A 16,289-nucleotide genomic window follows, 5' to 3' on the forward strand; every position below is an offset into this window, starting at 1 on the left:
TGCAAAGACAGGCACACGATCACATGAACTCACAACCACAAACACATAATCACACCCAAACCACAGACGCAACACACACACACACACACACAACATGGAAAGAGAGGTACACAAACACTGTCACATAACCACAAACACAGATCTACCATCACACACAAACTACATAGTATCACACACAGGCATGAAAACACACACACACACACACACACACGCGCGTGTACGAATACCTCCAAACTACAAGCTACTTCCCATCAAATACCTACATAAGGGTGCAAACATGGACCCACACGTTCGCACATAGAGCTCCACCGACTCTCAAATGCAAACTCACCGACACACAACCACCCCCAAAGAGCGACTTCATGAACGTCTCTGTCTCTCTCACTTTCTCTTGCGCTCTCTCTCCTCTCTCTGTCTCTCTCTCACACACACATACACACACACACACACGCTCGCACGCTCCCACCACAATCTCACTCTGCCCATCCCTGCCGGTTTACAGAACGGGAAACTGAGGCACCGAGTCCCTGAAGGCCCCGGGAAGGACGGTCCCACCGGACTCCAGGCAGAGGCTGCGGCCGGGCGCCCCCTGCTGGCCCGGCCCCCTCAGGAGCGCGCGGGGCGGCGGCGCGCGGGGCGGGCACGCGCCTGACGTAACCATGGCATCCTCTTGGCACGCGCGGCCCGCGCGCGGGGAGGGCGGGGCGGGCGCGTTGCCATGGCGCCGACGGGCCGCGTGAATGGGGCATTGTTCGTCGCGGCGCCCGGGCCAGGCTGTCCGGGACCCACCCGGACCCACCCGGGCCTGCAGAGACCGGGGACGGGGCGGAGAAAGACAGAGATGGGGAGAGATGGGAGGCAGGGAGAGACAAGAGGTGGGGAGACGCACAGAGCTGCAGGTGGGAGAGAGGAGGCTTCGAAGACAAGGGGGAGAGACAGCTCTGGAGACGGAGATGGCAGAGACCTGCGAGATGGAGAGAAATGCACAAGCGAGGAAAGACGGACAGAGGAGGAGGCCCAAGGAGAGGCAGAGCCGGGGGTCGAGATGGAAGACGGAGGCTGGGAACAGAGCCCCGCGGTGCCCGGCCCGCGCCTGGCAACGGGAGGAGGCAGAGGAGCAGGACCCCAGACAAAGTTGGAGACGCTGAGAGGTGGGAGCAGACCCAGCCAGACGGAGGGCCAGGAGACCCAGGATGGAAATGAAGGGAGTGCTCCCAGGGTCTCGGGGCCCACCCACCTCAGTCCCTTCTCCACTCCCCTTTGCTTATTTTTCTTTCCATGCCTTGCCTCCCCCTGCTTGACACTCTCAGCACCAAACCTCTGCCCTACACATCTTCACACCCGGGTTACAAGACACCATCGATACAGAGATCCAGTCCTTGGGGACACTGTCCAGGCACTCTGAGACAACTTCAGGGACACTGTGATATCTACGGATACACATCCACAGACATCCGGAGACAGTCGTGGTTACAGTCAGGCACACCCATGACAGGGACTCCTACCCCACAGCATCACGACAGTTACAGATAGAGCCCCACAGATGCACCATCTCGGAAGGACTCTGCCAGACATGTGGTCCTGGTCACACATGGACACACATCACCACACAGGCTCACGCTCCAGGGAACAGTGTCATATGTACCCACCCCAAACACAGAATTCTCTGTCTCATCCACACATGTCTCCCTACATTCAGTGACATCTTCTCTGACCCACATGTGCCTTTCCCCTGGTCTGTCCCATTGACCGCTTCCTGCCCCCCTGGTCCAGATTGGGGGTCCCTGGGCTGCAGGGTCCACTTCTCCATGTATGACATACAGACATCTGTCATCAGTAGACTTTGGGAAGGGAAGGGAACCAAGTGAAGCCCAACCTCGCTCTGCCTCAAAGGGCTGGGTCAAGCCAGGCCAGGGTGTTCCCCTACCTCCTGGATGTCTGGGTCAATTTGGCCCAAACCTGGACCAAGGGTGTCCCCTGGTGGCCATGTGTGGTCTCTGCACCCATCACGTGGCGAGATGGTGGGAGGCCCCTTGGCCCAGCCTGAATAGAAGGGCAGAGAGGACAGGCCCAGCTTAGCAGGAGCTTGGAGAGACCCAAAGCCAAGGTCCAGAAGCGATAACCCGGACCCAGAATTCAGACCTTGAAATTCAGATCCCAGAATTTAGAATCAGCTCTCGGAAGCCAGAATCTGAATCTAGAATCCCAGATACCAAGATCTAGAATCCAGATCCCAGAACTCCGGTTTCAGAATTTAAAATTCAAATGCCAGGACCTAGACATCCTATCTTCCAGAATCTAAAAACAACGATGTAGAATTCAGATCAAGAACCTAGAGCCCAGCGCCTTCCTCAGAGTCAGCCCCCTATCTTCTGGAAGCCTCCCACATTCGACCCCGGGGAGCAAGGGTTGGTGAGGGCAGGAACAAGCTGAAGGACAGAAGATGAGCCCTTCAGTGACCACACAGAGCCTCGCCCAGCCACTGCCCCTGTGTGTTTACATGTACACACTTCAAAAGGATCTTACAGACCCACACCCCAAAACATATAGCCTGTGACCATCACATGAACAGCGCCACACACTGCAGATGCACAAGTACAATCACACGCACGCACACACGCACACACTTACAACCCGGCAACACAACATCACCTAAAGAAACCTGGAACTGCCATACTGTCCTCTCCCAGCACACGGACCCATGTTCCTTTCTGCACCCATGCAGTCTCAGAGCCACCCCCTCTCCCACCAAGCTCAGACACACAGCCACCATACCCAGAGACACACAAAAACCCAGGACACCCTGGGTTCTGTGCCCTGCATCCAGACACACTCACAGAATTGTGGAGGCTGGCACAGGCGTACACACATGCGCACACACGCACACATACACACACAAACTCCCCCAAGCATGGAGAAGCCCCGTGCCTTGGCAGCTATGCAGCCCCTGGGAACAGGACCCCCGGGACAGGGCTTGCCGTGCACCCCCGTGCCCACCCCAGCCCTCCCCTGCCTGGCCGGCTGGCGGGCTTTAATACAGATGCCAAACTCATAATTGTAACTGAGGGTGACAGGGTCACCTTGAGCCCCAGATGCTCGCGCGGTGACAGATGGCGTTGGCAAACCTGATTAGCGGCCCCCGTGCCAGAGCCTGTGGCACCTGCATCCCTTGCCCCTCCCCCGCTCCCCCAGCACTCATTACCCACCCATTACTGGGCCTGGGGGGCGGGGGTGGGGGCGGGCTGGCACTGCCCAGGAGGGGGCAGGGACTCCGGGGGCCCCCTGGCACCAAGGTTCCCAGCTGGCTCCCCGGCTGGCAGGAGGTGGGCACAGCTGAACGGGGGGGGGGGGGCACGGGGAGAAACAGGCTCCTCGTGCCTGCCAGAGAGAGGGGTGCCCATGGTGCCAGGTCTGAGCTGCCCACTCGGACTCTGCCTGGGGTTTGGCACAGAACCCTGGAGGGAGGAGGGAGAGTGCGCCCCCTGTGGGCCTCTCATGACCCTCCCCCACCCAGGGCCCTTGGAGCGGGGCCTTGGGAGCTGGCTGCCTGGCCTGTTCCCACCCCTCTGTGCAGGCCTGTAGGGTCAGAGGTCATAGGCTCCCACGCCCTGCTGGCCCATCTGTTTCCTCGGGTCCCCTCCTTCTGCTCCCCTCACCTGGGGCCTTCCTTCCTGAGGCAGGAAGAAGGCTGAGAGGGGCCTGGCCACCCCCCACCCCGCCCCGCGCTCCGGGGGGCATTTGGAGGCAACCCTGACAGCGCCACATGTCCCTGCGTCTGTGCCAGACGGGCCCATCTGCTAGGGCCCTGCTTCCAGCCGCCCAAAGCCAGGCTGCCCTCATGTGCTGCAGACCCTGTGCCCAGCTAAGGAAGGAACACCCCTGATGCCCACACCCCAAAACAGGCACCCGCTCCCAGGGAACCCCAGTTGGAGGAACATACACACACACACATACACCACTGGGTTTGGCCAACCTTTATGGTTCCTGTTTAATGCCACACTGTGTGGAGACTTAAGGGTGCAAGGCAGGAGGGGCCGCTGAGATCACACGGGTCCTGCCCCTGATTTGGGGAGCCCACGTTTTCCCCAGCAGCTATGTGGGCCTCCCTGCCTTGGTTCCTTGGGGTCCCTAGGACGGAGATCATCACTGTGTCTCCTGGTCTGTGTGTGACGATCTGTCCTCCCTGCATCTAGGAGTGTGTCTTTCATTCTATGAGAGGGGGTCCAGCCTGGTGGTTAAAATCAGTTGCCACATTGCCTAAGATTCAAGTGCCAGATCGCTGTGTGACCTGAGCGAGTGACTTTGCCTCTTAGAGCCTCAGTTTCCTTCTCTGCGAAATGGGATGATACTAACATCTATCTCACTGAGCCACTCTGAGGGTGACATGAGATAGTGCGTGTCAGATGCTTAGTACAGGGCCTGGCAAACTGAGCGCTCCATAAGTGTGTGCTATGATTATGAGTGGTCCACCCTCACAGCTAGGCATGCGTGTGCTGTCCCCGGGAGCAGGGCAAGGACTCTGGAGCCCTGTCTGGCTGTCCCTGTGTCCCTGGTCTCTTGACCCAGTGCTCGTGATCCAGGCTGGTGTCTTTCTGGGCACATGTCCCCCCGCCCCACATCTCTCCAAGATGTGTCCATCCATCAAGCTCAGATCATGCCTTCGGGCTGCACTGACACCCTTCAACCAGCACAGTAGACATCTTCATCCTTCGACGGGAGGCTGGGCTGCTCGCCCGACACCACAGGACCACAGGTGTCCAGCGCTGGCGAGTGGGCACACAGCTGTTGCAGAGGACGAGTGGGGCAGGGTCCAAGCTGGGGATGTAGAGGGAGGAGCAGTGGCCAAAGCAGAGGTGATTGCGGAGGTGAACTGCCGTGCAGCCGGGCTGAGATAGCACCTGCGGCAGGAAGATGGGTCAAGGGCAGTGGATTATGGGACCAGAATGGTGAGAATCATCTCCCATCTACTTCCACCCTGGGGTTCAAATCCCAACTGCCATCTGCTGGCTGTGTGACTCGGAGCAAGCTACTCAACCTCTCTGGTCCTGTTTCCTCAGCTGTAAAATCATGCAAGTTCAACCAGGAAGAAGAGAAACCAATCTAGCCCTTTCAACAGAGAGGATTAATATAGGGAAGGGCTGCTTCTCCCAAGCAGGAGACAATGATGAGGTCGCCCGGGGACTGGAATCGATAGGAATCTGCTACCACCTCTAGGGATGAGGGATTGCAGGAAGGGGCGGTATTACAGGGGCCTGGGGGCATTAAACAGAAAACCCTTAGCCCCTTGCCTAGCACACAGTTAGTGTTCAATAAAAGTTCCTCCTATGATCCCTTCCAACTAAGTGGCTCTATCAACTCACCCCTAGATCATGGCCCTTCTCTGTTTAAACCCTGCATTCCTGCAGCCCTGTCCTGCCCCGATTGTCAACCCTCCTCCCCTCGGTCACCCTGCCCTAACCACCCCACTCTCTTCCTTGCTCCTCCAAGGCACCAAACTTGCAAGCCCACCTCTGACCTGTTGCCCCTGCTGAGCCCTGGACCTGGACCACTCCTCCCTCTACCTTTCCCTGAGCTCATCCCAACTCATCCTTTCTCAGAAGCACCCCCAAGGGATATGTCACCCCCTGGTGGTCTCTATCTCAGCCAGCCAATCCCTTTCTTCACGGACTCCTAGTAATTTCTAGTTCTGTCTCTTTTCTGTTGTTCTCTCCTAGAATACAAGCTACTTGGAGACGGGGACTCTCTCTGCCTTGTTTATGGCCATAACCTCTGAGGCACATCAGAACAAAAGCCAACACTTGCTGAGCTCTAACACCATGCTGGGCCCGTGCTGCTCACCTTAGATGAACTCACTCCTCCCACAATGCTACAAGCTGAAACATTATGATCCTTATTTACAGATGAGGAAACGGAGGCTCAGAGCCACCCCTCACCTAAAGCCACACAGCTGCTGAAGGGGCTGCTAACCCTTAGAATGTCTTTCTGTCACCCCAGGGCATACAGCTGGACCCCAGGCCAGGGTTTCCCTCTGCTGTGTGCAGTGTGCATGGCTGTACAGGCCAATGGGGGCAGGATTCAGGGCCAGGGAACTGGTCCAAGGCCATGCAATCACCACCGCATCACCTGGACTCAGCAAAAATTTGCTGAATGAATAATAAGCCAGGAGGCCTGGGGAGCTGACGCCTTGAAGGGCATGGTTCCAAACACTGTGCATGAAATCACATCTATCGTTAAGTCTGTTTTTCAAAGATAGGAAGTGAGGCTCAGAGAAGGGAATCCATTTCCCCTGGATCACACAGAAATCATCAGGTAAGGCTGATTTTGAAGCTAGGTACACCTGGCACCAAAGCCGGGGCTCTAAACACACGCCATGAGTTCGCACGGCTCTTATGGGGCACTGACTGAATGCCCATAAACATACCTGTCTCATTTGACTGCCCAATAACCCTTAGGAGGCAGATACTATTATTTATACATTCATTTATTCATTCAAGAAACCCTGAGTGTAGGCCTAGCTCTGCTCACAGGCCTGGGGATGGATGGGGCTATAGAAGTGAATAAGGCATAAAAATCCCTGCCCTGGTGGAGAAGAGATCCTAGTGAGGGAGACATGATAAATGCAATCACAAAATCAGTTTTATATGTTAGGTGATGATGTGTTCTACAGCGAGAAATAAAGCAGAAAAGGGGAACAGGGTGAAAGGTGCTGCATTTCTAAGTGATATTTGAGTAAAAACCTGAAGGAGGTGAGAGAAGGAGCCACAGAATGCTGGGGAGTCAGAGGGAATGGTAGAGGCAAAAGGGAACAGCCAGTGCAGAGGCCCTGAGGTAAATGTGACATTGGTGTATCTGGATAAAAAGCCAGGTGTCTGGTGTGGCAGGAGTGAAATGGGTGAGGGGGAAAGGAGGAGGAGGCGAGGCCAGGGAGGTGACAAGTAGAGAGTGCAGGGCCTTGTGGGCCTCGGGAAAGACATGGCTTTCGCTGAGTGCAGTGGGCACCATGGAGGGTTCTGAGGGGAAGAGGGAGGGAATGTGACTCAGGTATTCACAGGTGCCTTCTGGCCATTAAATGGGAAAATAGACTTGGGTGAGAGACCAGGATGGAAGTAACTGTATGGTCAGGTAGGAGAAGCTTATGCCCCATTTTATAAGACAGGAAACCGAGAATAGGAGTTATTTAGATGGAAGATAGGAGACTGACCCCAGATCTGTGCAGGACCACAGTCTGGGCTCTCTGCCCATGCTGGAACTCCACCCCCCTTCCCCCACCCCTCACCTGAGTGAAGGGCACAGCCCTGCACATCTCCTGGACCACTTCCTGCAGGTCCAGCGGCAGAGACACGGTGGGTGCCACCTCCTGCCCTCGGTGCAGGCGACCTCTCCCCAGCCACCTGGTTTTCTGCAGTCCCAAGAAGGCCTTCCAGCTGCTGAGGGCAGAGGATTGTACCTGGGAGCCTGGGAGCCCTCGACCCAGAGCCTGGGTCTGATTGGTGGCAGCCCAGAGCTGAGATGGGGGACCCAGGAGTCCCAGTGTCCCAGAGCCTGCGTGCAGCTGGGCCCCACAGAGCAGGCTCAGGAGAGCGGTCAGCTGGCCGAGGAACATCCGTCCGCCTGTCATTCAGTCCGGGGCTGGGCTCAGGGTCCTGGGCAGTCAACCCTGCTGTCTGGTGAGTGGAGTCTCAGCCCTTCGGACCCACTTTTAATGACTTGCCCCCAACCTGGGCAGCTGGGGAGGCACTTCTGCAAACCCACCACAGTGGGGAGGAAAATAAACTGAGGCCTGCTGGGTTCCCACCCCTCCCCCCAGCCTGGCAGGGATCAGGGGCTGGGTCTGTGGGTGTGTGGGCTGCGGGGACCGGGAAAGGCACATCTGGAAACAGGGGCTCAGGGACACAATGCCTGGAGGCTCCGAGGGGCTTCTTTCCAGGTCTGGGGCACCATCCATCCAGTTGGCAAGACCAGATGTTGCAGCCAGGATGGTAGGGTTTCAGCTGCAAGGGTGGGACTCTCTAGCTGTGCAACCTCTGGCAACTCCCGTAACCACTCTGGGCCTCAGCTTCCTCTTCTGTTATGGGGATATATGTGATGCGTTAACACCCCCTACCTGGTGGGGTGGCTCTGAGGGCCCCAGAGATGATTCATGTAAGCAGCTTGGAATAGAGGCTGATACCCAGTGGAACCACGAGTAAACTACCATAAACATCATTGTAGCTGTTTTTTCCTTTAGTGCATATTAGAGGCCGGGCATTCTGATCCCTGGAGACACGGGAGAGGGGGGCGGCAAGACAGACACGGGCCTCGCCGGATTTGACATCGTGGTGCCGAAAGCAGGCAAGATGATTTCAGAGCCTTCAGTGTTAAGAAGTTATTTAAGTAGTTTGTGCCCTACAGGTGTCAGGGCGGGGGCTTCTGCCCCCGGGGTGGTCAGAGAAGGCCTCCCTGAGGAGGTGACATTTTTGCAGACCCCTGAGGGTGGTGGTGGAGGTGGTGGGAACAGCCTAGTGGGGGGTGGAGGCTGGAGTGCCAGAAACACATAAAGCAGGTGGGAGCCGCATCCCAGGCTTTGGAGCCCCAGGACGCATGGGGGGGTCCGGGCCGGGCCCTGGCACCTCCGTGGGCCCCATTTCGCACCCAGGCGAGGAGCTGCCGGCCGCGGGGCCGTGAGAAGGGGCAGGCCGGGTCCTTCCCGCGCCCCGCGGAGCTGGGACGGCGACGGGACGCCCTCGCCCTCTGGCGGCGGCTCTCGGGACTGCGCGGCGGCGGCGCCCAGAACACCCGACTTCTGGACGCCCCACCTGGAGGTACTAGGGTGCTTGCCTCCCACCCGGCTACCTCCGAGACCCTGAGCGTCCCGCAACCCGCCCCCTCGCTGTCCTCTAGACCCACCTGATGGCAGGTCCTGCCAGGTGCTAAGGCCCCCAACTTTGGAGCACCGCTGACCCCTCTCTTTCTCTGACTGGCCCCCCTCCCAGATCTGATATGACAGCAAATCCGGCTGCTTCAGAATCTACCTAGCGGGGCACCTGAGTGGCTCAGTGATTGAGCGTCTTTGGCTCAGGTCGTGATCCTAGGATCCTAGGATCTTGGGATCCTGGGATCGAGTCCGGCAAGGAGCCTGCTTCTCCCTCTGCCTGTGTCTCTGCCTGTCTGTGTGTGTCTCATGAATAAATAAAATCAGAAAAGAAGGGATCCCCGGGTGGCGCAGCGGTTTGGCGCCTGCCTTTGACCCAGGGCGGGATCCTGGAGACCCGAGATCAAATCCCATGTTGGGCTCCCGATGCATGGAGCCTGCTTCTCCCTCTGCCTGTCTCTGCCTCTCTCTCTCTCTCTCTCTCTCTCTCCTCTCTCTCTCTCTCTGTGTGTGTGTGTGTGACTATCATAAATAAATAAAAATTTGAAAAAAAATCAGAAAAGAAAAAAAAGAAAAGAAAAAAAGAAGAGAAAAGAAGAGAAAAGAGAAAGAAAAGAAAAGAAAAGAAAAGAAAAGAAAAGAAAAGAAAGAAAAGAAAATCTATCTAGAATCCTTCCACTTCTCACTCCTCTCTCGATCCCTTACCCAGACACAGCCATTATGTCCCACTTGAACCAACACGGTCCCTCCACCCTGGTGTTCCAGTTCCTGCTGCCTCCTCCCAAGTCTGTTCCCTGTTCTACAGCAGCCAGAAGGCGCCCATGGACACTGGTGTCCAGGCACTTCTTTCCTCTGCTCAGAACCTTCCAGGGCTCCCACCTCATTCGCGGTAACAGCCAAGGTCCTCACTGCAGCCCACAGGTATCCACTCCTATCACCACTACCCCACTGTCTGCTTCCCCACCCTCTCCCCCTTTCTCCAGCCACCCGGAGCTGCCTCGTTGTTCTCCAGACTCACAAGGCATAATCCCATAATACTACACAGTGGTACAGGGCTAAGGAAGCCGTTTTTATGTGGAAAGATATCCAAGAAAAACTAAATTTTCCTTTTTTTTTTTTTTTTTTTTTTTAAGATTTATTGATTTATTCAGGAGAGACACAGGCAGGGAGCCCAGTGCAAAACTCCCATCTCAGGACCCTGGGAATCATGACTTGAGCCAAAGGCAGATGCTCAACCACTGAGCCACCCAGGTGCCCCTTTAGGCTTCCACTCCTGATCTCAGCTCAGGTCTTGATCTCAGGGTCTTCAGTTCAAGACCCATGTGTGGTTCCATGCTGGGTGTGGAGTCTACTTAAAAAAAATTGTTTTAAGCATCAAAACAAAAGAAAACAAGTACCAGTGAAAGCAATCTATACCATTGGTCTTGCCCCTGCTTTTTAAGCAAACTATTTCAGGCATTTAAATAAGTACAGATATGGGGCGCCTGGGTGGCTCAGTGGTTGAGCATGGGGTGTGATCCCGGAGTCCTGGGATCGAGTCCCACATTGGGCTTCCAGAATGGAGCCTGCTTCTCCCTCTGTATATGTCTCTGCCTCTCTGTGTCTCTTATGAATAAATAGTATTCCACTGCACATGTATACCTCAAATTTATTTCTCCATCATCCATTTTTTAAAAAGATTTTATCCATTTATTCATGAGAGCCACACAGAGAGGCAGAGACACAGGCAGAGGGAGAAGCAGGCTCCATGCAGGTAGCCCGACGTGGGACTCGATCCCGGGTCTCCAGGATTATACCCTGGGCTGAAGGCGGCACTAAACCGCTGAGCCACCGGGGCTGCCCCATCACCCAATTTTTTATCATCACAATCAATACTGCAAGGAACAATCTGGATCGTGACTCTTCTCCATCTGAATGTTTGCACTTCCTCTTTCTGAGAGTTAGCTCCGAATCAGCCGTTCACATTCCTGGCTGCCGATCAGAGTTATTTCTAATCGGGTAATCCATTCCCAGACCCTGCTCTAGATCAATTACAGTGGAATCTCTGGAAATGGGATCTAGACCTTGGTGTTTTTAAAAACCACCTTGGGGCTGCTGTAAACCCCTAGGATGGTCTATACAACGGTGGCTCTCACACTTCAGCAATGCATCAGTGTCTCCTGGAAAGCTCACTGTAGATAGAGTATCTGATTTTCGGGACAGAGCCTCAGAACCTGCATTTTTTTTTAATTTTTATTTATTTATGATAGTCATAGAGAGAGAGAGAGGCGCAGAGACACAGGCAGAGGGAGAAGCAGGCTCCATGCACCGGGAGCCCGATGTGGGACTCGATCCCGGGTCTCCAGGATCGCGCCCTGGGCCAAAGGCAGGCGCCAAACCGCTGCGCCACCCAGGGATCCCAGAACCTGCATTTTTTGAACAGATTTTATTTATTTATTCATGAGAGCCACACAGAGAGGCAGAGACACAGGCAGAGGGAGAAGCAGGCTCCATGCAGGAAGCCTGACGTGGGACTCGATCCCGGGTCTCCAGGATCACGCCCTGGAATGAAGGCGGCACTAAACCACCGTGCCACTGGGCTGCCCAGAACCTGCATTTCTAACAAGTTCCCAGGTGGTGATGATGCTGAGAACCATAATCTGAGAACCACAATCTTGAGAACCAAACTTTGAGAACCATAATCTATAGAGTACCTTTATTCTTTTTTTTTTTTAAGAGAGAGAGAGAGAGGGATCCCTGGGTGGCGCAGCGGTTTGGCGCCTGCCTTTGGCCCAGGGCGCGATCCTGGAGACGCGGGATCGAATCCCACGTCAGGCTCCCCGTGCATGGAGCCTGCTTCTCCCTCTGCCTGTGTCTCTGCCTCTCTCTCTCTCTCTCTCTCTGTGACTATCATAAATAAATAAAATCTTTAAAAAAAAAAAAAAGAGAGAGAGAGAGAGAGAGAAAGCACATGCAGAAGAGGAAAGATCAGAGGGAGAGGGAGACTCCTCGATGAGCAGGGAGCCCAATGTGGGGCTCAGTCGGAGGACCCTAAAATCATGAGCTAAGCCGAAGGCAGACACTTAACCAACTGAGCTACCCAGGTGCCCCAAGAACACTTTTATTCTTTTTTTTTTTTTTTTTACTTTTATTCTTTTTTAACACCCGCATAGTATTCCATCATGTAGGTATTCAGTACTTTAAATAACCAGCCCTCTATTTGAGGGCATTTTTTTTTCCATCTTGTTACTACAAAAAAAAAAATCCACAATGGAAAATCATTCAGCTGTAAAAAATAATTAATTACATATTAATTTGCTTGGGCTGCCATAACAGAGACCCCAGACTAGGAGGCTTAACAGAAATTAATTTTCTTACAGTTCTGGAAGCTAGGAATCTGAGATCAAGGGGTCACTCTTGTTAGTGTTGTTTTTTTCTGTCTTTTTTTTTTTTTTCCTGAGGACTCTCTCCTTTGCTTGTGGAAGACCATCTTCTCCCTGTATCTTCACATGATCCTCCTCCCATGTGAGTCTGTATCCGAATTTCTTCCTTTTATAAGGACACCGGCATACTAGATTAGGGCCCACCCTACTGACCTCATTTTAATTACTTTTTTAGAGACCTTATTTCTAAATATGGCCCCATTCTGAGATACTGGGAGTTTGCACTCTAACGTATGAATTTTGAGGAGCCACAACTCAGTCCAACAAGGACTGAGATATCTTACAATATGGATGAACCTCGAAAATATGCTAAGTAAAAGAATTCAAACACAAATGGTCACAAATGACTCCATTTATATGAAATGTCCATATTTAGGCAAATCCATATAGAGACAGAAAGTAGATTACTGGTTGCCAGGAACTGATGGGAGGGGGAGAAAGAGGGTGACTGTTCATGGGTATGGAATTTCCTTTTAGGGTGATGGAAATGCTCTGAAGCTAGATAGAGGTGCTGGTTACACAACACTGTAAATGTTCTAAATGCCACTGGATTGTTCACTTTATTTTTTAAAGATTTATTTATTTGAGAGAGAGAGAGAGAGAGAGGAAGCATGGGGTGGGGTGCAGAAGGGGTGGGAGAGGGAGAAAGAATCCCAAGCAGACTCCCCACTGAACATAGAGCCCAACTCGTGTCTCTCTCTTTTTTTTTTAAGATTTTATTTATTTATTCATGAGAGACACAGAGAGAGGGAGAGGCAGAGACACAGGCAGAGGGAGAAGCAGGCTCCATGCAGGGAGCCTGAGGTGGGACTCAATCCAGGACTCCAGGATCACACCCTGGGCTGAAGGCAGGTGCTAAACTGCTGAGCCACCCAGGGATTCCCCCACCCACCTTTTTTTTTTTTAGATTTTATTTATTTATTCATGAGACACACACACAGAGAGACAGAGAGGCAGAGACACAGGCAGAGGGAGAAACCAACTCGTGTGTCTCTCTCACAACCCTAAGATCATGAAACCAAGAATCACATGCTTAACAGACTCTGCTACTCAGGCATCCGCGGATTGTTCACTTTATTTATTTGGGGGAGGGGGGAGAATGAGTGAGAGAGGCAGAGGGAGAGAGAAAGAATCTCAAGCCAACTCCACCCTGAACACAGAGCCCGAGGTGGGAGAGGGGGCTCCATCTCACGACCCTGAGATCAGACCTCAGCCAAAACCAAGAGTCAGATGCTCACTGAACCACTCAGGCGCCCCGCGATTGTTCCCTTTAAAATGATTAATGTGGGGCTCCTGGGTGGCTCAGTGGTTGAGCATCTGCCTTTGCTTCTGATCATGATCCTAGGATCCTGACCCGATCCCACATCAGGGTCTCCCCAGGGAGCCTGCTTCTCCCTCTGCCTATGTCTCTGCCTCTCTCTGCATCTCTCATGAATAAATACAATCTTTGAAAAAAAAAGATTAATTTTATGCTGTGGAAATTTTACTTAAAATTTACCTACCCGGGGGATCCCTGGGTGGCTCAGCGGTTTAGCACCTGCCTTTGGCCCAGGGCGCGATCCTGGAGTCCCGGGATCGAGTCCCGCGTCGGGCTCCTGGCATGGAGCCTGCTTCTCCCTCCTCCTGTGTCTCTGCCTCTCTCTCTCTCTATGTCTATCATAAATAAATAAATCTTAATAAAAAAAATTTACCTACCCTCAGAAGTCTCCCCCTCTGCACCCCCCCACCCCCCACCCCCACCCCACCCCAGTTCCATTTGGCCCTGCTATGTGCAGAGCCCTGGCCAGTGGCTGAAACTTTGACATCAAAGTTCTAACTTCTAAACTGGTGTTTCTTAGAGTGGATCCCAAATTTCCTGGCCTGGTAGGAAACGGTGGCTCAGATATCCCACATCTGGCTGTGCATCAGCCCCAGTGCGGGAACTTACTTCTTTCACCTCCATTAAAATTATCTGTGTGTCTCACCCAAAAGACTGTGAGCTGTTTGAGGTCAAGGACCAGCTCTACTTCATTACCAATCTCTTCAAAGTTTCAAAAAGTAGAGGAGGTGACTGCAGAGTTAAACATGAGTGACAAGAAAGAGCCTGCCATATAAAGATCCTGGAAGAGGGATCCCTGGGTGGCGCAGCGGTTTGGCGCCTGCCTTTGGCCCAGGGCGCGATCCTGGAGACCCGGGATCGAATCCCACGTCGGGCTCCCGGTGCATGGAGCCTGCTTCTCCCTCTGCCTGTGTCTCTGCCTCATTCTCTCTCTCTCTCTCTGTGACTATCACAAATAAATAAAAATTAAAAAAAAAAGATCCTGGAAGATAGTTTTAGGCATCATAACAGCAAAGGTAATGCAAAAGCCCTGAGGCCAGGGCAGATCAGGGACCATGTGCCTCCTTCTACCTCCTAATGGTTCTTCCTGTTTCCACATGTTGCCCCACTCAATGTCTTGTCCTCTCAGCAGCCAGAGGAGAACCATAAATCATATCCATCTCTTCTCTGCTCAAAGACGTCCCATGGCTCCCCATTGCCCTTGGAATAAAACCCAACGCCTCACCATGCCTATAAAGCATACATGGCTGGCCTCTCTGCCTATCACTCTTCAATGCACCTCCTCCCTCATCCCTTCATTCACTTAGACTTCAACCACACTGGCCATGTGTCTCTCAGCAAACTTTGGGGAAAGATTTGTATTTGGGGGGCACACCAGGGAAACCTTCCCATGGGCACATGGGGACACCAATAGGAAGGCTCACTACAGCATTATTTCTGCAATCAAAAATTGGAACCAAATGTTCATCAAAACAGCCTGCTGGGGGCGCCTGGGTGGCCAGGTGGTTGAGCATCTGTCTTCACCTCAGGGTGTGATACTGGGGTTCTAAGATCAAGTCCCGCATCAGGCTCCCTGCATGGAGAAGGCCTGCTTATCCCCCTGCTTATGTCTCTGTCTCTCTCTGTGTGTCTCTGATGAATAAATAAATAAAATCTTTTTTAAAAAGCAGCCTGCTGGAATAATTATAGCCTATTCATACCACGAACAATACTGAGCAGAGATTTTCTGAAAACTGTTTTTAACTATTTTTTTACAACAAAATGCAGTGAGAAATACACTTTTTATTGTGAACTAGAGGTACTTTCCAAAGACACCTCCACAATAGGCCCAAGCCCACATGTTCTACATACAATTCTTTGTACATGACCTGGAAAATCCTTTGCTTGCCTGACAATCTTTGACCCCTCCCCCTTGAACCTAGACAATTTTATGATTGGCTCCACCAATAGAATAGAGCAGAAATGATGTCATGTGACTCCTGAGATTCCATCATAAAAACATCATGCACTTTAGCCCCCTGCAGGTGGGACCCAGCTACCATGTTGTGAGGAAGCTCAAATTGGCTCACACCGAAAAAGCACTTGGTAGAGGATATTCGGCCAATAGCCCAGCTGAGACTTCAGCCAGCATCAATGATGAGACATGAATGAAGGGAGAGGCCTTCTGATGATTCTGGTAGCCAGGCATCAATTCATTCAACTTCAAATTCTTCCCAGCTGAGGCTGCAGAAAGCATGAAGCAGAGACAAGCCATCTCCACCATGCCCTACTCAAAATCTTTTTTTTTTTTCTTTTTGCAAAATTTTGTGTAAATTCTAGTTAGCATACAGTGCAATATTGGCTCAGGAGTAGAATTCAGTGGTTCATCACTTACATACAACACCCAGAGCTCATCACAAGTGCCCTCCTTAATACCCACCACCCATCTGGCTCATCGACCCTCCATTGACCTTCAATTTGTTCTCTATAGTCAAGAGTCTCTTATGGTTTGTTTCCCTCTCTCTCTTTTCCCCCTTCCCATATGTTCATCTGTTTTGTTTCTTCAATTCCACATATGAGTGAAATCATATATTTGTCTTTCTCGAACTTATTTTGCTTAGCATAATAGCCTCTAGCTCTATCCACATCATTGCAAATGTCAAGATTTCACTCTTTTTGGTGACTAAGTAATATTCTATCGTATATACATACACCACAT

The 16,289-nt window shown here is 52.6% G+C and overlaps 1 protein-coding gene and 1 long non-coding RNA gene across 8 annotated transcripts; one reads left to right on the plus strand and one right to left on the minus strand.

Moving 5' to 3' along the window:
• Positions 1-751: 751 nt before the first annotated feature.
• LOC112666592 (uncharacterized) lies at positions 752-13,886 on the plus strand. 7 transcript variants are annotated; one of them, XR_007404239.1, is made up of 6 exons: positions 752-1,151; positions 5,715-6,309; positions 7,325-7,667; positions 8,228-9,772; positions 12,292-12,355; positions 12,449-13,881. It is a non-coding gene; the product is annotated as an uncharacterized LOC112666592 (long non-coding RNA). The 7 variants fall into 7 exon arrangements; XR_007404238.1 differs by having other exon boundaries at positions 753-1,151; positions 8,228-8,801; positions 8,973-9,772; positions 12,292-13,880; XR_003140906.3 differs by having other exon boundaries at positions 755-1,151; positions 8,228-8,801; positions 9,561-9,772; positions 12,292-13,872.
• On the minus strand, positions 3,899-7,603 carry DAND5 (DAN domain BMP antagonist family member 5). Its single transcript, XM_025457729.3, has 2 exons — positions 7,277-7,603; positions 3,899-4,898 (listed from the first exon to the last, which is right to left on the minus strand). The coding sequence occupies exons 1-2, from the start codon at positions 7,601-7,603 to the stop codon at positions 4,653-4,655; spliced, it is 573 nt and encodes a 190-aa protein (XP_025313514.1). The 3' UTR covers positions 3,899-4,652.
• Positions 13,887-16,289: the final 2,403 nt, after the last annotated feature.

The sequence above is a fragment of the Canis lupus genome, chromosome 20 (assembly GCF_003254725.2).
Source record: "Canis lupus dingo isolate Sandy chromosome 20, ASM325472v2, whole genome shotgun sequence".
NCBI classification, from domain to species: domain Eukaryota; kingdom Metazoa; phylum Chordata; class Mammalia; order Carnivora; family Canidae; genus Canis; species Canis lupus.

Excerpts from the sequence above, each read along its gene's own strand:
- DAND5 (XM_025457729.3), bottom strand. The coding sequence starts at position 7,603 with ATGTTCCTCGGCCAGCTGACCGCTCTCCTGAGCCTGCTCTGTGGGGCC. Across the intron at positions 4,899-7,276 it reads GGGCTGTGCCCTTCACTCAG|GTGCTATCTCAGCCCGGCTG; the intron begins GTGAGGGGTGGG and ends TTCCTGCCGCAG.